The following is a 23799-nucleotide window of genomic DNA, read 5'->3' on the forward strand; positions in this document are numbered from 1 at the left end:
TCGTCAACCCTCAGTTGTCGGCCCTCGTTTCGCGTTCCAGTCGTTCCTCAGTGGACCAGCATTCCGGAACAGCCCCAGCCAAAGCTCGACCTTCTGTTCATCTGACATCTGCTCCGCTCCGCTTCACCCGGCCTCCTCCTGTTGACTCCCCCGTCTATTTTACTGCTCTCTCCCTTTCCTTCTCTGCTTTGAGCCGTTGGACACGTCAACGGCTGCAGGAGAGACGAGCAAAACACGGAGTAAGACAACAATAAGTCATTTCTCTTTTTGTTGAAAACAACCAAACCAAACTCCCTATAACTTTATCGGTTTTATCAATTTTATCAACTCGACATCCTTCTTACTTGCTTTCCCACGCACACGTCGTCAACCCTATCCTGCCGAAGCTTCCTTCACCGGTATCTCCTTGTTCCACTTAAACTAAACGGCCATTCCGGCTACCAACCTGCAATTGCCTTTATTACGACAACTTCCCACATCTGACCATCCACTGATTCTACCGCCATTCCACATTCTCTCCCCCTCCTGCTCATCTACGTACCGGGCTGCGAGGGCCCATCGTTTGCCGACTCTACCCCTACCCTAAACTCACAGCACTCGTGCATCCTCAGCAACGCCTTTCTTGCCTGCCTGCCTGCCTACCCGCAAGCACTGCCCCTCATTCCAGAGAAAGCATATCCCGGGCAGCCCGCCGATAAGACTGATAGCGGTCAGAAGCACAATTGAGGGGCATCGCTGCACCCACCACCTATCCAGAGCCAGTCGCAGTCATGGGTTTGGTCCATGTGCCAGGAAGACGCTCCAGAGCGTCCAGCCTCAGTGAGTATTACCAACCCTAGCGCGACTGCCTTCTGCCCGCCCAATGTACGCATAATAGCAGCCATTCTTTCCCCGGTGCGCCCTTCGAGGTGTTCCTACGGCGACAAAATTGAGCCCACTCTGTCAACCTTTTCCCTCCAGGATCTCTATTGTTTCTTACTCCCCCCGCCTGTCACTTTGTTGCGAACCTGTCTACCTAGCTTTTGAGTCTTTCCCGAGACCCCGAAAAGCCTCTCTCTCCACTATCCAGATCTCCCGACGTGCTCGCCTCACAAAAAAAAAAAAAGTTGTCTCCAACAATGCTGACGTCTTGGCTTTCCAACCCTCCAGCCAGCAACCGGTCGAGCGTAGACGAGGCCAGGGGAGCCGCCGCTGCCGAAGATGATGATACCCTTGTGGTCGAGCCCGATCAGGGAAACGGTTAGTGAAGCTCCCACAACAAGCATCGTGCGCTGACACGCAACCCCCCCCCCCTTCGCGATGCCTCTCATGCACTTAACTAACATGTAAACCAGTGCTTGGGCACATCATCTCCCAGCTGCGGCCCGGAGCCGATTTGAGTCGCGTCGTCCTGCCGACTTTCATTCTGGAGCCCCGTAGCATGCTCGAGAGAATTACCAAGTCAGTGGTTTCCCAGCGCGGGTGTGGGTTCGTCTTTCGCAGCTTATTTTGCTGATCTTTTTGTGTCCCTCGCAGCTTCATGTGCCACCCCGAAATGCTCCTCCCGATACCCGAGATTGACGACCCTGTCCTGCGGTTCGTTTCCGTTGTCAAATTCTACCTGAGTGGATGGCATATCAGACCTCCGTTCGTCCTCCCGAGCTGCCCGCGCAAGCTACTAGCATCACTGACCTACGCCATAGGGGGGTGAAGAAACCACTCAACCCGATCCTCGGCGAGATATTCACCTGTTACTGGGACTTGCCCGACAACACGAAAGCCTACTATGTCTCCGAGCAAACGTCGCATCACCCACCCAAATCGAGCTACTTTTACATGGTCCCCGAACACCACATCCGCGTCGATGGCACCCTCAAGCCCAGGAGCAAGTTTCTGGGGAATTCAGCCGCAAGCATGATGGAAGGCACCGCGGTTTTGTCTCTGCTCAACAGGGGCAAGGACAAGATGAAGGGCGAGCGATAGTATGTGGTGCAGAAGCGACTCGTGACGGCAGGATACTGACATGACGATTACAGCATCCTAACACAGCCCAACATGTACGCTCGAGGCATTCTCTTCGGGAAGATGAAGTATGAGTTGGGAGACCATAGCTTCGTGCGCTGCCCGGAACTAGATCTGGTCGCCGACATTGAGTTCAAGACCAAGGGCTGGGTCAGTGGCACTTACAACGCGATTGGCGGATTCATCAAGCACGAGAGTACCGGCGAGGTCCTGTACGAGCTGTCAGGGCTCTGGAGCGAGGAGATGTATGTCAAAGACGTCAAGGTAAGCTCGTGAAGGCCTTGCTTCTCGTTGCGCTGCCACTGACGCAGCTTCCAGACCGGGCACAAGGAAATGTTCTTCAATGCCAGAAGGTCAAAACCTAGCAACCCTCTGGTCCGGCCAATTGAGGAGCAGGACGAGCGTGAGTCTCAGAAGCTTTGGTTTGCGACAGCTCAGGCAGTGAAGGACCGCAACCATGAACTCGCAACGGACGAGAAGACCAAGGTCGAAGATAGGCAACGTGAGGAACGGGAAATCAGAGCACGTGAAGGCGTCGAATGGCAACCCAGGCTCTTTCGGAGCGTCCAGGGTGGGCCTGGTGCTCCTGAGGAAGAAGAGGAAGAGCTGGAATGGATCATCAATGCCAAGATGTGCGTACCTCTCGAGGCTTGCCCCTTTCTTGTTGACTTAGGTACTGACACCACGCAGCGACAGCAGCAACCCGCAAAAGCAAACCGAGCAGATCCTGGCCATCTACCCCATTCTTCCAGGACAGAAACCATTCGCGACGGGGGTCATTCCTCCTCATAAGCCCTCGGTCGCTGAGGCTCCTGTGGAACAAGCTCTAGCTGGAAAATCCTCAGTCGTCCAGCAGCAGGATGGCGGGAACGACTTGATCGACTTTGGCGATGCTCAGGCCACTACTCCTTCCGCGTCTACCTTCTCCGCGCCGGCCGATGCTCCCCCGGCCGCGCAAGCATCGCGGAGCGGCTCCGGGGACATCCAGAGCATGCTCGATAAGACGGGATCGCAGCCTGCCGATGGCCCATTGATGGACTTCACCACAGACATGAAGAAAAACGTCCCACCACTGAAGAGGGCTGACACCAGTCAGGACAGCTTCCACGACGCTCTCGAGTCAAACTAAACTAGATCGAGCCTCAATCAAGGGGGTTTCCCCGTCTGGCGGACATGTGTGTCACATCCACTTTCATTCATCATGGGAGGAAACCTCTGGCTAAAGAGAAGGGGTCGCGGGGGCATGACACGAATTTAGTGCACTGGCGAAAATTGGGATTTTGGTAGAAAAGGGATACCTCTGTAGATACGTGTAGCATTGTTTACGGACTAGCAATATTGGCATTCAACTGCGATACCTTTTTTTGTTTTGGAGGATGAGCAAATGCGGGGGTGTGTGGTTGCTCTTCATTTGGAGGCATTACCTATTCCGACATGTTTTATACATGGTGTTCTGCCCTTTGAAGAACCCATAAAACCCGTCCTCGAAACGCCTTGAACGCCGCTCTGTCCCTCTTACCGTTTCAACTCGCTCACTCGTACCAACTCTCTCTTCTGTGGGCTGTCCAATCCCCCCCGTCTTGACAAGGAATACGGGGGTCGGGTATCAAATCGATTTTTGAGGATTCGCCTCTCTCCCTTCAGAAGTCGATATGGACTTCCCTCTCTTCCTAAACCGTGTCACTTCCCGGCCGCCGCTCCTGGTGCGACTGCGCCTACTCCCACTATTCTTGTCGAGATGCCCGGTCAAGGGGCCGACGAAAAACATACAGGGTCGCTTCATTTGTAGTTTTGGGGCCCGCCGCTATTGGGCCTATGGCATCGTTGTAGGACACCTCCACCCTGTCACAGCGTCATCGGCAGGTTCCGACACCAGAGCCGCCACTTCCGCCGCGGTTATCCCAAACAGCCTAGTATCGGCGGCGCGTGGGCTCCGGAGTGGGCGAGCGCGAAGGGCTGCGCTCGTCGCGGCCGCGGTCCTTGAGCCACTTCTTCGTGCTCAGCGTGAGGTCGCGGTCGAGGTCCTCGGAAGGATTCTTGCGGTGGATAAAGTTGCAGAAGCCGCCGCGGACACAGCCCTCGCCTGAATTGAGGCGGCAGCAGGCCTCGCGGAAATCGGTGACGGGCGAGAGCTCGCAGTATATGGGCCGCGCAGCATACCACCGCGAGTTGAGGTCGTCGCAGGCCTTTTGGGCCGAGTCCTCGTACTTAAAGCGGGCGTAGACGTTTCCTATGAGGTCTGTTCGTTGCGGCCGGTCAGTCAGTATTGATTTCTAGAGTACGGCGCCAATTGGGATGTTCAAAAGGGGGCGAGGGAGGAGAGCACGCACGATCATTGTTGTTGTCGCAGACGACTAGCTCCTCGAGCTCGCCGTACTTGCAAAGCTCGCACCAAATGTCCTCGTAAAAGGCGTCAAAGTGGTTCTGCAACTGGGACGGGTTCATGCGGTTTTTGGGGTCGTAGGCCGGGTTCTGGTAAAGGTTGGGCATCAGGATGGTCTGCGAATAGCTCGGCTTGACATGTTTCCGGGAGCAACGGTCGCCGTGGCGGCAGGCGCCGATCTTGAAGTAGAAGGAGCAGTTGACCTTGTCGAGCTCGGTGCCGAAGATGGAGGCGAGGAAGTTAGCCATGTTCGCGGTGCTTCGAAACAGTGTCTTCTGTTGTGTTGGGTTCGATGCAGAAAGTCGCGGCCGTGGTGGGTTTTGATGCGTTTGCGGATGGATTGACCGTCAAGGGAAGGAGAGCAACGTTTGGCGGCGCGCGTTTGGATGTGTTGGAGCTGCAAGATGCTTGTTCGCGGCGATGCGACGGCGAGGAATTTCTAGCACAGCCTCGCGCCACGACGATTACTAATGCTGAGGCTGGAGTTTGCTGTGCATTTGGATGTGGCTGCAAAGTTGTGACTCGAGCAAGCGTGGTGGGTTCGAGGGGGTTCTTTAGCCTCGGTCTCCACAGGTGAGACTCGGGAACCAGATGAATGGATACGTACATTTTGGTCTAGAACATTGTTGCGACTTTTGTTTCTTGTCAAACATTCCCTCCCTTTCCGATTCAGCCTTATGGCAAGATTATTGCCCTCCAGATCTTTTCGTACGATTGCCGCCAGCCACAATCACTATTCTGAGAGTCTTGCGTGGTACTTGCGTCTGCTAGTATGAACAAGCACTGTATTCGAGAAAAGATCGGTCCTATTCATGGCCTTCCCGGGTACCTGGCAGCGTTTTTGTCTCCAGCCACATGTTTGGGACGCAGGGCTCTACCGTCAAGGGGTATTAATGAGGGAAGTTGACCCGTGGGAGGACAAGATGATGCTGACGCCGAAAGCTGTGGATATGTTCTGCCTACTAGAACTATCTTCCAGGATTCAGTGTTAGCCTCAGAAGTGGATCTAGAATTGTGCGTACGTGTGTTCTGTTGGTGTCCTGCCCACCATGAGTGAAGGTTCACTCATCCGATGACGCTGACTTGTCGGCGAGAGCCGACAGGTAAACTCTGATATGTGAGGCCAAAGCTCCAGGCCAAGGGAATTGAAAACAGAGAAAGAAGCAACAGAGACCGCTTTTGCAGGGCCAGTTTTCTCAAGGGTTTCCTTGGGCGCGATAGCATGACGATGGCATACAGCAAGCACATGAACCTATGGCTTCCGGTAGGAAGCCATGGTGAAACCCTTCGTTGACCACGCTACCACTGGGGCCCGCCATCCTCTCGGACGACCTAAAGCCAAGTCCTCCCAAACAGTTTACGAAAAGAAACCCCATCAGTAAAAGTGGATACAATCCAGATCGTGCAGCACCATTGGTGCAACTTCGCGACTGGCCCCATACAGCGTGAAAGTGAACCCCCAAAACGCTCGAGGGTCCAGCGGCCATCCGGAGGCTTGCTGGGGCTTTCCCCGTTGCTTCTCACTGTATCTGTGCTTCACTGCCCCCCTCCCTGCAGGACATGCGCAAACTTCCCGCCCGTGCGCATCCGATCCGGTCCAAAGTCAACATCTGGTCTGCCACCTCGACAGCCCTCGCACGCACATCCTTCATCTCTCTCCTTCTAGTGTACCACCACCATCTGCCAGTCCTTTCCCTTTTACCGTTCTTGTTCCCCGTTTCCGTCCGACACGAAATACTTAAATTCTTTTTTTATACCCACGGCCGGTGCCTCTTCGCCTAATCTGCGCTCGATAGGGATCTGCAGAGCGTCCTCTTCCCGTGTTCCCTCTTTCGACGACACGGGCCTTTGTCCGATCCCCCAGATCGACCTCCCCGGACGCCCGCCTTCTCTATATAGCCTGGCCGAAAACGCTTCTTCTCCTTTTGCTTCCTTTCCCACCAATACTGCGGGCCATGAATCCGAGCACTACCATCTCTCCTTCCTGCTGACGACTCTTTCTTTCGACACCCGGTCTACGCGCCGACGCACCCATCTCGAACCCGTACGTACATACACCCTCGACGTCGCCGCCATGGATCAGGCCGATATTCCAGCGCTCCTCTCGCGCCTCGCAAGCGACGAGGACGCTGCTAGGAAGATGGCTGTTTTCAAGCTGCAGTCGTCCATCAACGACCCCGCCTTCGCCGATGTCTTTATATCGTCGGGCGGTCTGGTCGTCTTGCGACGTCTGATTATGAGTGCGGGAGGGAACACATTGGCGTACTCGCTGCAGAGTTTGACGCGTCTGTTGGAGGTAGACATGGGCTGGGAGATTTTTGAGGGATCGTCGTCAGGGGACCTCGTCGAACGCATCGTCGAACTAATTGTCACAAACCCGCTTGTCAACATTCTCCGCGGCGCCATGTCGATCCTGGTCGCCCTCGTCGGCCACACGCAGTCATCCCGCCCAACAACCCCTCGCACCCCGGGCTCGTTTGGTTTCAGGGCTCTGAAACCCGCCGTTGCAGTCTACCCGCAGTTCTTCGAGCTCGTCATCGCCCAGCTCCAGTCGGCCGATCACGCGCTGTGTGCCAATGCCCTCATGCTCATCAACGCTATGATTCGGGATGCCATTTCCAGCGATAGTGTCACCACTACCACCAAGGCAATCTCTCCAGCGATGGAGGAGTGGTCAAAGTTTATCAAGCGTCTACAAGATCTCGGTCTGATAAAGGCGGTGTACAACCTGATGCAGAGTTCCTCCCTGCAGGACCTCGCACATCCTCTGCTCGAGTTCCAGTCCCTGACCAAGGTTCTGCTGAGAAAGTGGCGCGAGGTCAGGGTTGACCTGGAGCGGCCCGAGCATCGGCGGGGATTGAAGGGACTCCACCTTGCCAGTAACCCAGAGAAGCAAGTCAATGGCATCCCCCGAATGGACGAGCTTAACGAACTTGGCAAGAAGGGTAGCCGGCGGCATAATCCTGAGAAGTGGAGGAGACTAGGCTTCGAAACGGAGAGCCCCACGCAAGAGTTCGAGGTGCCCGGCTTTCTGGGCATGATGGACTTGACAGACTACGTGCGCAAGAACGAGGACAGCTTTCAGAAGATGCTGCTGGAGCAGTCGACGAAACCCAGGAACGAGAGATGTCCAGTCGCACGGGCCAGTCTTGCGGTGACGATGATTCTTTACGACCATTTCGAAGTCGAGAAGTCGGATGTTGAGGACACTAAGAGTTACCAAGGCTTAGACGGCATCAAGAACAACGAAAAGCTGTTCCATCCGCTTCTCCTTCAGTGGTCGAGACTTCATACGGCCGGGCTCCAGGCTCTATTCCGCGTTTGGAAGTCCACGGCCGCCGAGCAGTTGGATTTTGAGAAGGTGGCAGAGCTGGTCCGCATACTCGTCGAGCAAGTGGTCGGCCAGGCCAGCAGGACCAAGGATGTGTTGGAGGTCGAGGAGGAGCTCCTGGAGTATGACTGCACTCGGTTGCGAGAGCTTCAGATGGAACTCTTGGAGCTGTCATTCGAGGATCAGTGGGGTCAGCATCTGTACCAAGTCCGCGAGGAGTTGAGGCAGGAGGCCCTCCAATTTGTTAAGGAACAACGGATCCGATGTCTGCTCCAAGGCTCATGGTTTTCAAAGCCAATGCCCCGGCGGGACACCAATCCTCAAAACGAGGTTCAGAAGCGGCGTCTGTACACTCCCCGACCCTGGCGATTCGCCAAGTTGTCACACAACCGCCGGTACCTCCACTACGCCGACTTTGAAGCACAGACAGCACAAGACCCGGGCCTGGACATTTTGACGGAGAAGGTCGATCTCAGCACCATCAGCTCGGTGGTGTCCAACGTATCGGCGTCCAACGAAGAGACGCGCAGCGGGACTAGCAGTTCGACGCTCAAGAACAACGTGGCGGTCAAGTCGACAACCAAGATCACCATCTTCAGCTATACCAATCCCGTGGAGGCGGCCAAGGGCGGTGATGCGAAGGAGCAAGCGATATTGACGCTCTACCCGGTCACGCACAGCCTGGCATCGGAATGGCTCGATGGCCTCCTGATGCTGCTCAATCAGGCTCCCATCACGGCTGAGACAAACAAGCTCGTCAACCTCGTCAGTGACTTTGGGCTTAAGATAAGACTGCTGAATGTCAGGATAGAGGCTGCCTACAACGGACCACCACCTGGTGCCGGGGTCATTCCCAGTCGGGACGGTCTAGACGAAGACTACTTCTACGAGGTGTGAGCGCTTGGGCGGGCAGGGTCCCTGGCAGGGGACGATTTATATTCCTTCTGATTGGTTTCGTTTGTGATGCTGTTTGTTGTCTTACTTATACCCGCGTCTCTCTTGCTCATCTGACCAGAGATGTAACGGATGGAGCTGGGATGGTACTCTACAGCAAGTTGGCTTGGCTGCCTACAATGTGCATAGCGAGCGGTTCGTTTGCGTCGTTGATCATCGAAGCTTGGATCTGACGGGCTTGTTTCCTTTAATGTGGCGGGGACGGTTGTGAGGATACCGCATATATGGACGGATGGATGGGTGTCCAATAGTTTTGCGAGCAGAGCTCTCATATTATCATACCCCAAGGAGCGCAGGTCTTGAGGACTCGCTCAGGTATATTCTAATACCAAGTCAATATTTCATCGAGCAACTTTCTGGGCTTTTGTACCAGTGCCTATGTGGAGATTTGCATGCGGGTTTCGATTCAGCTGTGATCTGGAGGATACCTGCGTGGCGTACAAAGATACAGGCTGTGGCTAGTTGGAGGGCAATTTCTGAACTTGACTGGGTGCAAAAAGACATCCGAGAGACTTGGAAGCATCCAAACCGGGCAGTCTCAGGCATAGTCGGCGTCCGAGGCGGGAAAGTTATGTGACTACACACTGTCTACCTCGTTTACAGGGGTCCAACGGGCGGTAGCGCGCGGCAGCACGTCCCGCTGCACTGGGTTGGGTGAATGGGGAAGTCTCCGCCCCGTCTCAGGTCTCCAGAATCACCCGGCGACTCCATGACCCCACTCCGTTGCTCCCCCAGCTTCCGATAGTCAGATCAAGCAGCCCTGATTTCAAGCTCGGCGACTGCCTTCTGCGTTTCAATGTCTTCCTAAGGCGTCCCGTCATTCTAATTGAACATCTATTCGAACCCGGGACGATAAAAAGAGCACCGCGAGAGGCTCTCTCTCCCAACTTATCAAAACACAAACATCAAACGGTCGGATGTCTGCAGGGACCGGTTCTGACATCACGTCCGTGACTGCCTGCCGCCCAGCCAACTCCTTCCACAACCACCACATAGTAGTCCGCCTCTCTTAGACCCATCCGCACCTCAAAGTCGGTCACGCCGTCGAAGACAAAGCAACGTCCACCACCACAGCAACCACAGCCGTCGGTATACCTGCCTTCAGAAGCAACATCATCCCCCATCTTTTGGGGAAGATGGTCTCCCGAACACCGCGCAGCGGCCGGCGACTCATGCACAGTAGCTACAATCGCAGCGGGAGCAGAACCTACACCCCCCGCAGCAATCGGGGCACCGACGTGGGCACCTCGCCATCGCCGCTTCCGTCGCAGAAGAGGCGTCTCGACGGGCTCTACCTCGAAGGGAACTGGTACTGCAACTGCGCGCCGCGGCATCAGGCATTGCTTCTCCAGGTGAAGAAGAAGAACGCCAATCACGGGCGGTTCTTTTACAAGTGCGAGAAGAGGAAGGGCGGCTGCAACTTCTTTCTCTGGGAGGAGGATGCGAAGAATCGGGCGGAGACGGCTACTTTGACGCTGCCGCCGATGCCGACAGACGGCTCCCCAGCCGCCGGCACGACACCGAGCGCGCAGTTTCCGACGCCGAGCACGGCTCCTGCAGCCAGGTCCGGCGTCAATTCTGCGACCACCGCGCCCCCACCTGACAGGGAAGCGCCGCCGTCGCCCACGACGCAGAAGAGCGCGGCCAGGCAGAAGTTCCTCGACGCCTACTTCTCGGCTCGGCCTCCGCAAGCTGCCACCGAGGCAAGCGGTCCTTTAGATGAGGCCGGGGCCGATGCGCCATCCCACACCGCCAAGAGAAAGCGGGTGATCTTTGACTTCGATGTCGACGATGAGGAGGACGAGTACGGGCTGGGAGACATGTCGTCGGACGAGGAGAGGGCGATGAACGAGGCAATGGAGCGCAGCGCGAAGAAGCTCCGTGAGACAGTGCCGCTGATGCCGTATACACCCGTGGCGCAGCGTATGGCGCGGGATGCCGCCCTGCCTACGCCGCAGACGGTCACGCGGACGCTTTTCCCCGATGCCAAGCGCCGGAAGCCCGCCGTCGAGTCCCCGAACGTGTCCTTTTCGACGAAAACGTCCTCCGCGACCGTGGGGCCGTCCTCGTCGCCCGCGTCTAGAGGAGAGGAGCAGCTTGACCCGACGAAGGAGGTCCTGGCGTTGTTGGCGGAGCGGGCGGTCGACGACACCACAATGCGGAGTGTTGGGGACGTGTTGCGACGGTTCTCGATGAAGGCCAAAGGGCTGGCCAAGGACGAGAAGATCGCGGAGTTGCAGGAGAGGGTCGCCAGCCTGGAGGCGCGGAACCGGGCGCAGAGGGAGGAGATTGCGGATTTCAAGGCGGGCATGATGGATTTGTACTCAAAGCACTGAAGGGGGGCTATCGGAAGGGAGTGTTCTGCGTTTGTACAATTCGCGACGGAGTTTGGAATTGAGGATACCCATGTTAACGTCTCTGTGATGGTAAAGTAGATAGGGAAAACAGAGAACTCTAGCCTTTGGCAGAGACTATTCGCTCGTCAGTCTCCAATGCACTAGATTTTGTTAGTTCAAGCACCTTCCCTAAGTCCACGAACACACACGGACTGGAAGGGTGTGTGACAGCAATCTCTGATCATTTGCAATCCAACAGGGCGTGGAAGCTGACGGAATTGTGTGCGACTTGACTAAACAAGAGCCTGGGAAAGACAACTCGATGAATCACACTGGAAATCGCGCGAGACATGTGGCTGCTGGGAACCTCGAAATTGATTCAGGTATTGTAACAATTCACCATACAAACGCCGTGCCAATGGGGCTTGATACCCTCAAATGTGCCAGACCCAAATTCCACCAACCCAACCCATGTATGTGAACCCAAGTTATGTGCCAGGGGATATCATGCTTCTCTAAAGCTTACTGGGCAAGAACCTCGCGCAACATGGCAAGGAAGTTTTCCTTGAGTTTGTGAACCTCGGAGACGGGAGGCTTGGTCGGTTCGCCGGCGCTCCGGCGAAGCCTATCGCGTCTCTTGGCACGACGACGGCGCTCGGCCTCAATAGGGTCGAGCTCGTCCTCCTCTTCTGCTTCGTCTTCGTCTTCGTCATCTTCCTCATACGCCATGTCTTCCAAATCCATCTGGTCGAGGCCGAAGTCTGACGATGAGAAGCCCGTAGGAACAAGGTCCGGCCCGCCGTTTCCTTCGGCAGCCATCTTCTGCCGCGTCTTGTCGTGGTGCCACTTCTTCCTGGCTTCCTGCCATGCGATGAGCTGGTTGACCTCCTCGATGACCTTGTCCTTGTCGACGGCACCAGAGCTGACGCCTCCCTCAAATAGAGCATTCACGTTCAAGGTGCCGTTCTTGGGGCCCTTCCTAAGGAACTCCAGTATGTCTTCAATCCAACCCATCAACTGATCGAAGAGTCCATTGTCATGCGTGTGGACCTCGTGAACAAACTTGTAAAAGTTGTGCTCGTGTCTCTGGCAGAGATCAATGAACGCTTGCACGGTCTGGTTCGGGTCTGCTGATGCGTCCTGCTCTTGGCACTTCTCCACGACCTGCGCGTGCTGTTAGTAAACGTCTAGCCTAACATAGCCTACAACTTTGCTTACCTGAATCATGTCGTCGATAAACACAGCAAAGTCAGTAACGCTGCTGTAAACATTAGCTGACTTGTAGACCCGAACAAGAGGCTCGTAGAAGATGGTGAATAGATCGCGGAACAGCTGAAGCGTGACCGGCTCCTCTACAAGTTGCAGCATCATGGCTTTGTCGTGTTGCCTAGTGCAAAGCTTCAAGAATTGCTTGAGGTAAGAGAAAAGCTGGGCACCCTGCTTCAGCTCCTCGTCAATGTTCTCGACAGCGTTGTTGAAAGCCACGTAGGCGTTGTAGAGTCGGCCAATTTGTTCCGAAGTCAGACCAGGCTCAAGGAAGTCGGAGCGCAGGATGACAACAATCAGATCGATATCCTCAGAAGCGGCCTCCTCCCGAATAGCAAGCTTGATGTGCTCCTCCGCCTCGGTATACAGCTTCAGCTTCTTCGTAAAAGCCTCGTCGCCGATTTTAGCAGCAAGAGTGTCGATAGACTTTTGGAAGCTCTTGATACCATCGTTGAGCGTAAGCGAGAAGATGCGCTGTAGCAGCGAACGAGTACCAAAAGGTTGTGCCAGGAATATGTCCAAAACGCCTGACATAACAGCAGCTGGGTTCGCAATTCTGATGACGTTCTTGAGGACCGTATACGGGATGAGCGAGTGAATCCTCTTCGCCTGGGCGAAGAGCTCGGGGGAGTTATCCTCAGCAAGGAACAGGTGGTATATCGTGGCAGCAACCTCAATACGAAGCCACTCTGCGAACTTTCGGTACTGGATGCTGAGATCCGGGATGGTCTCCTTGTCCTTGATCTCCTTGAACAACGAAGTGAGGCCGTTGCGCTCCACAATCTCTTGGCGGAATCTGATGCTTGTTAGTATCCCGATGCCAATTTAGTGTGTGACGTGGCCTACTCTTCCATGTAAATGTCGAGCTCGGCCGCGCGCTTCCTTGCGATCTCGTAAAATCTCTTCTGTTCCTCCACACGCATCGCATCAACTGCCTTTCTCCGCTCGATGTCGTCGATATCGGCATCGGTCGGCGTGATCTGGTCTTTCGTGAGGAACTCCTCCATGGCCTTTGTTTGCGCAATCTGGGGGTTCGAAAGGAGGGTGCGGATGAAAGCCCGGAGAGAGACGCGCTGGCTCTCACGCCACAACGTCACCTGGTCGTTCTTTTTCCCGAGGAAGGGCAAAGGGCTCTTGGGTCTGCCGTCGGTGGATACGCGAGGCGAGTTGCGACCGGACGTTGTAGAACCCGCGCGTTTGTGTCCTGGTTTTGTCAGAAACTGTACTGCTACAGACAGAGGGTGGAGTGAGGCTCACCTAGCACCGACAACTTGGAGGGTTCCTTCTCGTGAGGAGTGAGGCCAGTCATCATAGTCGAGACTGATGATACTGATGATGCAGAAGAATCAGGAGAGCCACCGCCGGTCAAAGAGGAAAACAGCCCCGAAGTCGTTGTGTCCGACTTGTTCTTCTTAGGTAATGCGGGAAGAACCTTGCCTGGCAATTCGAGGCGTAGTCTTTTATACAGCCTGGCAAAATCGCCATACCGTCTGCCGATGAAGAACTCGAGTTCGCCCTTGCGATGGATGCGCATGATGAACTCCTGTTCGAAGTATTAGTGTCCGAACCGCCTGTCAATGACAAGAATAAGCTTACAGCGTGCTTGTGCGACCTAATTGTCTTCCTCTCCGACATGATTCTGACGGCGGCTACGTTGACGTCCCAGCCGTTGATATAGTTGCCCTCAGGCATAGCATGCATGACGCCCGTGTCGATGGCATTGCTGTCGACGACCTCGATCTCGGAAAAGCGTATCCTCTCCTCAAAGCCGGAGGAGGTCTTACATCCAGACACCATCATCAGCTCAACAAGCTTCTGGCATTTTATGGCCAGCTTGCGCCGCTTCGTTTCTTCAAGTCTGTCTTCGGAGGACGAAATGTTCTTGGTCGCAAATGATTCTAGGAACTGCGGCAGGGGGGAAGGGACCGGCGAGTTAGCCCGATTCAAGCAGAGGTAAGACGTTTTGGGCAGTGGAGGAGGGCATTTGAACCTACCACCTGGAGCTTGTCCTGCCAGAACTCCTTCTCTCTGGCCTTGTCGAGGAAGGGGAAATCGCGGACATGATGGACAAAGATGTAGCGAAGAATGGGAAGCTCTGAGTCCAGAGGGGAGACCTCCCCAACGTCGGACTTGAACGGGGCGCCGAATCGCTTGAGGGCCGTGGGAGAGTTGAGCTCGGAGATTTCGTACTTGACTTGCTCTGAGATCAGCTCGCGCTTGAGGTCTGGTATCACAAGGTGGTTAGCCAAATTCTCCGTTCTAGCCCAGGACAGCAGTTGGATGATGGCGTACAGTGTTCCTGCTTGCCCGTCAAGGATTGGCCCGGCGGGGGGATGGACATGTTGCTCTTGGAGCGGACGGGAAGCTCAGTTCTGGCGACCGGGGCCGGGTCTAAGGCAGCGCCATTCTGCGGTTGATCATAGGATGTCGAAGCCATCGGCGTCGTGTTTTTCGGATTCGAGCCGCTCTTGAAGCCGGCAATGTGATTTTGTTATGCTTCTTGTTCTGGTGCCAAGCTCGTGGAGAGGTGAGAGGAGTGTTGCAGGTTTGGGAACAGGAGGAGTCTGTCGGAGAGGGAGGTGTCGAGAAGGTGGACAAGCTGACTGGTGTCAGAGCAACAGCTGGGTGACTGAGAGAGAGAGAGAGAGGGACCCGACGTAATAATGAATCTACGGTGGTACGGGACTCGCAGGGTACGTACCTACCTAGTTGGTGGACTACCTACCTAACCTACTCACTAATACCCTGGTAGTAAGGTACCTAACGTAAGGCAAGGCGGTTGGTGGGCACAAGCTGGGGCCCAATGTGCGCGGCAGATCCAATGGGTAAGTTGCAGGGTGCGGGCCCAGATACCAGTGGGGGCGCAGGCTGGAAGGTCGCTCGACGTAACGCGCGTATGGCGGGGTAGATGTTACAGGGCCTTCGACGCCGATGGCAGCTCTGGCAAGTCTGGCAAGTCTGGCAAGTCTGGCAAGTCTCTTGCAAGTGGCAGTGAGGGACTGGGCGAGAGTGAAAGTTAATGCTGCCAGCCGCTGGGGGAGGGAAATTTCCAGGTTCACGTTGTTTTGGGGGAAGGGGAGCCCGATCACGGCATTTCTCTAGGCCATCCCAAGCTGCTTAAACTTTTTCTTCATATGCTGGCTGTCCCTGCTTTCTCTACTAGTAGGTTTGTTTCCGTTCTTAGGTAATGTTTACTCTTTTCTTCGACCCCCTCCTCATCTGCCTCAGAACGTTTCTTATATGTCCCGTTTCCGGTTTTAAGAGATAGCCGCGTATTCACAGTGGTTGCTGGGGAGGCTGGCCCGTCCGTCGGGATCGCTGGGAGTCTGGCGACAGCCCGACAGGTCACGGCACAGTGACACCGAACGAGACGAGACGAAATGAACTCAAAGTTTGAAGAGCGCGTTATTGATTGGGCCCTTTCTGAGGGTGGGAAGCAAAACCTGTAGGGTCAGCCGCCCAGAGGCGAAGGAAAGGGAGGGGATAAAACCGGCGTGTGTTTTGATTACTCTTGCACCAGCCCAGCGCAACGGAGATGGGTATCTTAGCACGGAGAGACGGCACACAAGCGTTGTTTGGCGGGATGGAGGGTGTGGAAGGGACGCTCTCCAAAAGCAGGCAAAACGAAGCAGGGGTGAGGATGTGAGGGGTGAAAAGCAAGCAAGCGAGGTCCGTAACACGCGGAAATACCCTAAAAGGACGAGGGGCGGTTTGGGCTCAAGCCTGGAGACTGGTTCTCTCGGGGTGTTTGAGCTTCAGGGTCCTGTCGGACGACCGCGGCAGTGATGCAAATGTGACGCTGGGCTCATGCGAATAGATGTGAACAAGAGTGTGGGTGAGAGAGAGAGCAAGACAGACTCATAGACAGACCTCCGGGAGCACCCTTCAACGGCTGCACAAATTGAGTTACTGTCACTGCGCAGCAGCCACAAAGCCAAGCCTTTCCTTCACGCAGTGTGGATGCATTGAGGACTGCGCCTGGCTGTCGAGTGTTTTTCTCGAACAAGTCTGGCCGCCGCAGCAAACACAAGCCCCCGAGCGCTGCGCTTCCAGCACCGAAATATTGAGGCCCGAGTGACGCTGACAGAGCGTGGCGGTGACTGTTCGTCTGCCGGAGTTGCTATCGAATGTTGGGCATGGGAGGTGATGCATGACGTCGCGCAGCACCCCTCCAACCCTACCAATAGTGCCAGTCGCCGAATGCCGAGACAGGAACTCAAGACATGGGCTAGATGGACGCAACGCCCACTCATCGTCCTCACCTCGCTGCGTGGCCGTCACTCCCGTGACATGGCTGACAAACCTTCGTCAGCTTAACTACCTACACTACTGACAATTCAGACGTAAAGACCGCGGGCATAACATCTTATAAAGTCTCCGCGACTCGCTGGGGTCGCGGACTAGAGTGAACATGACTTGCAGGAGCCCAATGTTGAGCCCAGCAGAAGAGGAAAAACGGATAGACATGCGAAATTCACAACCCCACCGGGCCACCACGGAGGCGTTATCCTTCGTCAGCCAGCGTGCCAGTCAGCCAGCCAGCCCTCGAGCCTTGCTGCTGCGTATGGCCAAGGCCGCAGACGCGCAATCATCGTCGCCATCGGCTTCCCTGGTGTCTTGGCTCCGGACGAGACCGAACCGCCTTATGGGGCAATCGACGTTTAGCGCTGCACTTTTTTTGGGTTCCCACAGCCTACGAGTACAGGCCTGCTGAGATTCCGCCGTCCTCTATTTTGATTATTTCCCATCCCCGCCGTATCCACTTTTGACAACAGAGATCCAACCGTCCATCGTGCTGGCTTCTCCCTTATTCAATTACCTAAGGAGTCAAAACCAGACTGGCCATTGATGTTGCTCGACTGTGGACCATTCATGCTGTGTTATCTCTTTCCTCTTTCGTTAACTGGGGAGGAGGGGGTTTGAACTTTCACCTTTTGACAATCCATTACACACATGCCAGGCTCATTCAGTGCGGTACGACGGAGGCTCGATGATAACTTTACTTCTGGAACCCGCGGTTTTCGTGCGGAAGAGCCAACCGGAACTCCTGACGCGCTGTAACCCCTGCACGCACCCGGATACCTGTGCCGGGTCCGCCCAGGACGTGGACGCACGGGTGTGGAGTCGCACGGTCGGTATTCGGAGCGGTGCCTGTTTGGGAAGATCGTCTCTTCAAAAAAATTTAAGAGTACAAGACAGAGAGAGATGTCCGTGGATGGATCCGCATTACCCTCATTTAAGCCGTCGTTCGGCCTGCCCGATTCGTAGGGCTGCTGGGACGGCATGGCACATACCTGATGCCGGGTAACGTTCCAACCCTTCCACGTAACTGCCGACTTGATGGCCGCAATTGGCTAGGATCGGTTACTGTCCAACTTGCTTCAACGACGAGACGAGACGGACAGACGAGAACCTATCGGCGTCATTCGTTCGTACCCGTTTCCGCTCCTCGTAAAGGCAGATAGAAGGGATCCAGGTTTTCCTGGTGGTTTGAACCAGGCAAGGCTTGTCGCCTCATTCAGAGTCATAGTTCCTCGTTTGATTTGAACCGGTGCAGTCCCAAATATCACGAACAGCAGGCAGGCCTGCAGCTACCTCTGTCACATGAAGTATGTCGGACATGCGAGACGATAGACTTCCTAACTGAAGGGCAATTATAGTGCAACCAGAAACGTCTCGATGTCGTTGACTACTTCAGTTCAGGAAACGTGACTGGAGGGCATTGAATAACCCCTTTTTATATCACACGGATGCCTGTCTTCGAAACCAGACTCAGTGATACGTCTTGTTCCTGCGGCATGTTCAAACAGATGCGTACCAAATGCTGATGAGGGCTTGTGTAAGGACGTGCTGTTTTTCTTGTCGTTCTGAAGATAAGGCGGTGAACCAGACAGAGTATACACGCCCTTTTGGCGTGCGGCAGAGTCGAACATGCTGAAATCGAACACCATAGCACGACTTTGTAAAAGTGACATCCTATTCATTGTCTTGTATAGTAAACACCGGGTTTTGTCTGACGGTCTGGGGCGTTGCAGGATCTCCAGCGACGATTCAGCCAGTCTTGTGCATCTATTCCCGAAAAGTTCACTGTCTCTAGACGCAGTTACCCCGACGATAAGTAACACCTGCTCGTTGGGAAGAAATTTGTGAAGAAAACCCAGGGCTTGTGGTCAACGGGTAATAATTGATGGTGCCATCGTTACGCGTATATCATTAAGAGCATGGTTAACCCCCCACGTCGAGACGGCACCGGACGTAGTCAGCTCAGAAACCACCTCATCATCAAATGAAAATACAGATGTTATTCTTGCCACGATAAACTGATAGACTACCTTGACGTTCGTTCGAGACAAGACCGCGGCTTGAAATCGTATGTTGGACAACAGAGGATCGGGTAAGTTGCTGCATCAATGGTGAAGGGACCAGACGACACATCACTCTCCGCATCCAAATCTATTCTATATCACGTACCAGGAAATCGAACCATCACACGCCCCGGACGACGCGTGATCAGAGCTCGAAGTACTATAGCCGACTGCTTGGAGCTGCTGAAAGAGCCCTAGGCACTGGTAGCAACACTGCCTGCATTCATCGAACAGGACATGGACCGAAACGTGGTCACTCACGACATCTTCAACAATGATTTCTTAGATTAAACAATCCCGTCGGAATCCATATCTGCGCATCATAACAAACCTCTGCAGGGGAACCAAGGGCTTATACAGGCAAGACCGGAAGAAACATAAACAAAAGTCCTTCCGCTTCACCAGACGCTGAGGGTCTGAGCCAGGAAATGCACCACAATGTATCTACATCATCACAAGAAGCCACCTAAGAAGGGTTTGTTAAAGCGCAGGACCCGTGTAAGTTGGCGCGGCAAGCCCCTCGGGGTGATTCCTGGACTTCTGTTCCCTTCACTCGGTCAATTATACCGCAGTTACGTTTGCAGCACGTCTCCCACCCCGTGTTCGAGAAAAACAAAGGCTTTCGGAACGAAATGATTGGGAAAGCGTCCGTTGTTCTCTGTGTGACGGGCTACCTGGACTATCTTTGGTAATGTAAGGAGGCGGGGAGGAGAGCGGCACAAGCAGTATAACTTCGAAGGAGGTGATTACTCGGAGAGGATACTGATGATAGATAACATGATATGGCCACACTGGCAATGTCATACTAGTACTGAGCTCGGTGAGCGGAAATGTAAGAGCTTCATACAGGTGCAGACAACAGGGGGGTGAGTTTGAGCCCGCGTAGACTGGCAGAGCCAAAGTCCCGGCTGAGCGCGAGCCCACGCCGAGCCTTGGGTTCGCACCCTTCTAACCTTCGACGTTGGGGTTTGTTTCGTTACACCATCCAACTACTCAACACCACCCATAGCTGAATAGCGCCATTCATGCAAGGGCTTACCCGATCAGCCCATTTGGGGAGAGGGAGGTGGTTGTTGGCATTGGCCTATATACCTATCACCATGGATAGACGAGTTCGCTAGAGGTTCGAGACCGGCCGGTGGACAAGCAGGTCGATACAGAGAGAACAATGACTTAATTTCTTTGGAGGGTATCAAATATTAGTATGCAATGGCCGCAATGCAATCCCGGACCGTTTCCCCCGTCTGTACGCACGCCAACCCTCGCAGCCCTCAGAGCTCGTCAAACACCCTCAATCGGTCTTCCTCCTCCTCCCTCCCGTTCCGGCCCTCCCACAACGGCGGCAGGAGCTTCTCGCGCGGCCCCTTCTTCCCCAACACTCCCATGCTCCTGTTGAACTCCCTCTCAGCCCCCTCGAGACCTTTTCTGTCCTCGACCTCGGGCCCGCCGAGGTACTGCGCGCCGACGAACAGCAGGATCAGCACGGCGAACACGACTGACATGACGATCCACACGGTCCGCAGCCTCTTGCGCGTTTTCTCTTGCCACTCGCGGTCCGCGCTCTCCCACCCCTCGATACGGCGCCGCACGAGGTCGACGCGCTCGCTCAGCCCTTGAATCCGCGTCCGCCCGGCCTCGACCCGGCTCTGCAGCGCCTCGATGCGCGACTCCTGCTCGCCGAACAGTCCGAATTGGTCGAGCTGCGCCGCCACCTCGCGCGACATCTCCTCGGCCTGCCCCTCAAACTCTCCCGTCAGCTGTCGCGAGGCCACCGTCAGCTCCCGCATCGCCGTGACGGTGCTTTGCAGCATGCTCTTCTTCTCCAGCACTGAGTAGTACGTCTCATCGAGGTGCCTCGTCGTCGCTGTCGAGAACCCGCTGAGTTCGACGAGGGAGTTCTTCAGGCCCCTGCGCAACAAGAGAAAGAGGTGGTTAGCTTCACATGCGAGTTGCCCGCCCGCAAAAGGACAACAGCAACAACGTACATAACCCGGCTCGCGGTCCGGTTCTTCTCTTCCGACAGCACGGCCGCCTTGTCGACCTTCCTTGTTCTTCCCGGCGGCGTAACCAAAAAGGGATTCTCTCCGCCCCCGATCGCCGGCCCCACGAGCGCACTGGTCCTCCGGCTCGAGTCTGGGCTCCTGTTGGGCGTCACATGTTCCGACCTCGTCATGTCGAGCGAGCTCCGTCCGTCGGCTCCGGGGGCCGATGTCCTCTCATCCAGGAGCAGCAACCTGTCCCTGTCGCGCCGGCTCTGGGCGTTGATGTGCAGCGCGTGCTGCATCGGGTGGTGGTGGTGACTGTGCCGGTGCCGATGCATCCTGAGGGGCGGCGAGAACTCGGTGATGGAGCGTGTGATCTGGTGTCGCGGTCGTCGCGCGGGAAGCAGGGCTGCTGCGGCGGCGGTTGCTGTCGAGGCGGTGGCAGCGGTAACCGGAGGCGTCGGAGCCGGCGCGGAGGCTCTCTTGTCGTGTCTGCTCTTGCTGCGGATGTGACTGCTGCTGCGGCTGTTCACACCGTTGCTGTGGTTATTGGGGAGGTTGCCGATGGCGGCTGCCGTCGTCGCCAGCGTCGACGCCGACGTTGACGGTAGCTCGAAGCCGTGGGCGTTGGCGGACATGGTTTCACCCTGCTACTTTCCCTCGTTTGGTTGTATTGAACACCCCTCCCCCCTTTCCGAGAGTTCGAGAAGGCAGCAAGCCGCGGCCGCCGCGCGCAAGCCGCACACGCCAGCAAGTGCACAGCCGCCCGACCAAGCAAAAATTTGGGATGGGCCGTCTCCGACGGTCAATGCTTTGGAGCGGAAGACGGGCAGAACAGGTTTCTTTGGTCGCTGTTTCCTTGCAGATGTAGGGAGTACGCGGTGTGTGGAAAGATGTGGAGGTGGAATGTGCACGGTTTCGCCGCAAAAGCTGGGCCGCTGCACCTTCACCCTCCCTCCCTCTCTCTTGGCCAATGACGCACTTTCACATGCGGCTCCCCCTCGGGGCTATCCCCCGTCCGCGCCGTTGTCATGAAACGTCGCCTTCACCTCACGCACGTCTGGGACTCTCACTGGATCTGCAAACCGTTGGCTAGAAACCCAAAAAAGAAGGAGGGCTTCATGTCACACGCTTCTTGTTTATATGCGACCATGACTCGGACCCGTGTTTGGCTCGGTTCCATTTCCGTCATCTGGCCTTTTCAATCCGATTTTACCGGGTAAAAAAGCTCGGGCTGGGTAGCCTCGTCGGGCTACGTCCCGCTGTGCGGTACAACGACCATATACACGTCTTTGATGGATTAGCCCACCCGCCTTCCCTCCCATCTCGCTTCTCCTCTATCACCAGTTCCAAAGTCCAGCCTCTCGTGTCGTTGCTCGCTGGCCCCGTGGGTCGTTTCTTGTCGCAGCCTCGTGCTTCTGCCGGGGACTTGCCCTTTCAACATAACGTTCGCCCTCGCATGAGCCTCTGTAACATGTATTCTGTTCGCCGAGACGTGCGAATCCGGGCACGGTAGGCCCGACTCATTCTTCCCTTCACCGAACCTGTTTCGGTATTTGTCACGGGGGGACCGGCGCTACCTTTCTTGAACGTTGTCGGCGCCGAGATTCGATCGCAGTGCCCGCTCCAACAGCGGTCTACCCGCAATGCAGCTCATGAGTTGATGGCCTTGTTGCGCTTCTCCTTCCTCTTGAGTCTCTCCACGCGCTTCTTGTGCATCTTCTCGGCCATCTTCTCGTAGCGTTCCTTCTCTTCCTTGGCGGCCCTTCTGTCCTTGATGGTTTGGATACGTTGCTGAGAATCGCTGGTCAGCCTCGTCTACCTTTGGCGTTGCTGTCCAGCTCGACAGAGCTGGAACCCACTCACCTTGCGCTCTGCCTCTTTCTCGTCCTTCATCTCCTTCTCCTTGGCCTTCATCGATGCCATTGCAACGCGGTCCTTGGCGCGCTTCTCATAGGAAGTCAAGCCAGCCGTCGGCCTGAACGCCTTCTTCGTTTCGTGCCATTGCTTGCCTGGGAGGGAGAGAGTGAGAAAGTTAGTTCGCCCTGTCCGATTTGTCCAAGAATGGGGCTCGATTAAGTACCATTCTTCCGCATGCCAAGCGACTTTTCGCTGGCAGCAGTCGTGGTTTGGACTTCCGTAGCAGACATGGTAGAAAGACTGTTGAAGAATCGTGGGGATCCGAGGCGGAGGAACGTTAATTTGCGCAGTCGAAATTCAATGTTCTACGGACGGCTCCAGCTTCGCCATGTTGACAGAAATTTTCTAGCCATGTCTAATTGGAAAATGCGGCAAGCGGGGCGCAAGGCTGTTGGTCAGCCAGTAGAAAGCAGGCGTGGCGGTGCAAAACAGAGATTGAAGATCCGTGCACGTGGCTGGAGAGAAGCTGCCACAGCTGCTTCAGAAGTTCAGGGTCCTACTCCGCCCGGGAAAGCCAGGGGGTGCATGGCACCAAATGTTTGACCAGTTTGCAGCATCAATGCGACCAAGTCACCGAGGTGCAGGGAGTACGGACGCTGACTGGCGGTAACCCGCTCTTGGCCGAGATCACGATGCGCAACAATTGACGCTATTTACTTTTCCGTTCGCTTGTCGAGTGCTGGCTCGTTATTCTACCACGACGGTCCCGTAGAACAATACGGGCAGTTATCCCAGTCGAATCCTGGAAAATCTCGGCCGTTTGACATGGCGCTCGAGGTTCGTCCCAAGATATTAATTATGAACCTCTTCACCAGTCGTCAGCCTTTTGTTCCAACGGTCGTGGCTTAGGGCTGGCTAGGCTGTTGTCTTGAGACACTACGTCGGTTTTGTGCTTCGGAAAAACGTAGCCTCAGCCGGCCGCTGGCTGGCATGGCCATGGCTCCTTCTGTAGATAGGTGGCAGAGATGGCGTTGAGAATGAGATTGGGCGTTGAATGGAGGGATGACAACGATGAACCGCATCTTCCTGCCAAAGACAAATTGCACTTCCAACTCACTCACCAGCCCCAGCCAGCTGACGGCTCATGCCTCCAACTCCGGTGGCGCGCGAGGCTGCCGAAATGACCCAGACAAGAGGTTCTTCCCCTCTCCAGTTGCCGGTTTGGTCAGGAACATCGAGTTTTTGGGGGGTTGACCCCTGCAGCGGGATCCAACGGAGAAATCTCCTTAGCATGCCGTGCAAGTTATCGCCTCGAACCTGG

General features: G+C 55.5%; 7 protein-coding genes across 7 annotated transcripts; 3 read left to right on the forward strand and 4 right to left on the reverse strand.

Moving 5' to 3' along the window:
• Nucleotides 1–770: 770 nt before the first annotated feature.
• Nucleotides 771–3130, forward strand: CH63R_00686 (Oxysterol-binding protein; the record flags this gene model as incomplete). Its single annotated transcript, XM_018295661.1, has 8 exons — nt 771–819; nt 1150–1239; nt 1335–1440; nt 1516–1626; nt 1683–1961; nt 2016–2265; nt 2320–2633; nt 2692–3130. The coding sequence occupies 8 exons, from the start codon at nt 771–773 to the stop codon at nt 3128–3130; spliced, it is 1638 nt and encodes a 545-aa protein (XP_018164023.1).
• A 781-nt stretch (nt 3131–3911) lies between these two features.
• Nucleotides 3912–4632, reverse strand: CH63R_00687 (U2 auxiliary factor small; the record flags this gene model as incomplete). Its single annotated transcript, XM_018295662.1, has 2 exons — nt 3912–4240; nt 4332–4632. 2 exons carry the CDS (start codon nt 4630–4632, stop codon nt 3912–3914), a joined length of 630 nt encoding a protein of 209 aa, XP_018164024.1.
• A 1826-nt stretch (nt 4633–6458) lies between these two features.
• Nucleotides 6459–8612, forward strand: CH63R_00688 (ELMO/CED-12 family protein; the record flags this gene model as incomplete). Its single annotated transcript, XM_018295663.1, has 1 exon — nt 6459–8612. One exon carries the CDS (start codon nt 6459–6461, stop codon nt 8610–8612), a length of 2154 nt encoding a protein of 717 aa, XP_018164025.1.
• A 1193-nt stretch (nt 8613–9805) lies between these two features.
• CH63R_00689 (Px domain-containing protein) lies at nt 9806–11005 on the forward strand (the record flags this gene model as incomplete). The annotated part of the gene is made up of 1 exon (XM_018295664.1): nt 9806–11005. The coding sequence occupies one exon, from the start codon at nt 9806–9808 to the stop codon at nt 11003–11005; it is 1200 nt and encodes a 399-aa protein (XP_018164026.1).
• A 522-nt stretch (nt 11006–11527) lies between these two features.
• On the reverse strand, nt 11528–14708 carry CH63R_00690 (PX domain-containing protein; the record flags this gene model as incomplete). Its single annotated transcript, XM_018295665.1, has 7 exons — nt 11528–12169; nt 12224–13067; nt 13118–13496; nt 13529–13814; nt 13868–14176; nt 14266–14495; nt 14564–14708. 7 exons carry the CDS (start codon nt 14706–14708, stop codon nt 11528–11530), a joined length of 2835 nt encoding a protein of 944 aa, XP_018164027.1.
• Nucleotides 14709–19907: 5199 nt separating this feature from the next.
• CH63R_00691 (uncharacterized protein) lies at nt 19908–21256 on the reverse strand (the record flags this gene model as incomplete). Its single annotated transcript, XM_018295666.1, has 2 exons — nt 19908–20544; nt 20622–21256. 2 exons carry the CDS (start codon nt 21254–21256, stop codon nt 19908–19910), a joined length of 1272 nt encoding a protein of 423 aa, XP_018164028.1.
• A 1015-nt stretch (nt 21257–22271) lies between these two features.
• Nucleotides 22272–22768, reverse strand: CH63R_00692 (rRNA-processing protein CGR1; the record flags this gene model as incomplete). The annotated part of the gene is made up of 3 exons (XM_018295667.1): nt 22272–22412; nt 22485–22630; nt 22702–22768. 3 exons carry the CDS (start codon nt 22766–22768, stop codon nt 22272–22274), a joined length of 354 nt encoding a protein of 117 aa, XP_018164029.1.
• Nucleotides 22769–23799: the final 1031 nt, after the last annotated feature.

The sequence above is a fragment of the Colletotrichum higginsianum genome, chromosome 1 (assembly GCF_001672515.1).
Source record: "Colletotrichum higginsianum IMI 349063 chromosome 1, whole genome shotgun sequence".
Taxonomy (NCBI): Eukaryota; Fungi; Ascomycota; class Sordariomycetes; order Glomerellales; family Glomerellaceae; genus Colletotrichum; species Colletotrichum higginsianum.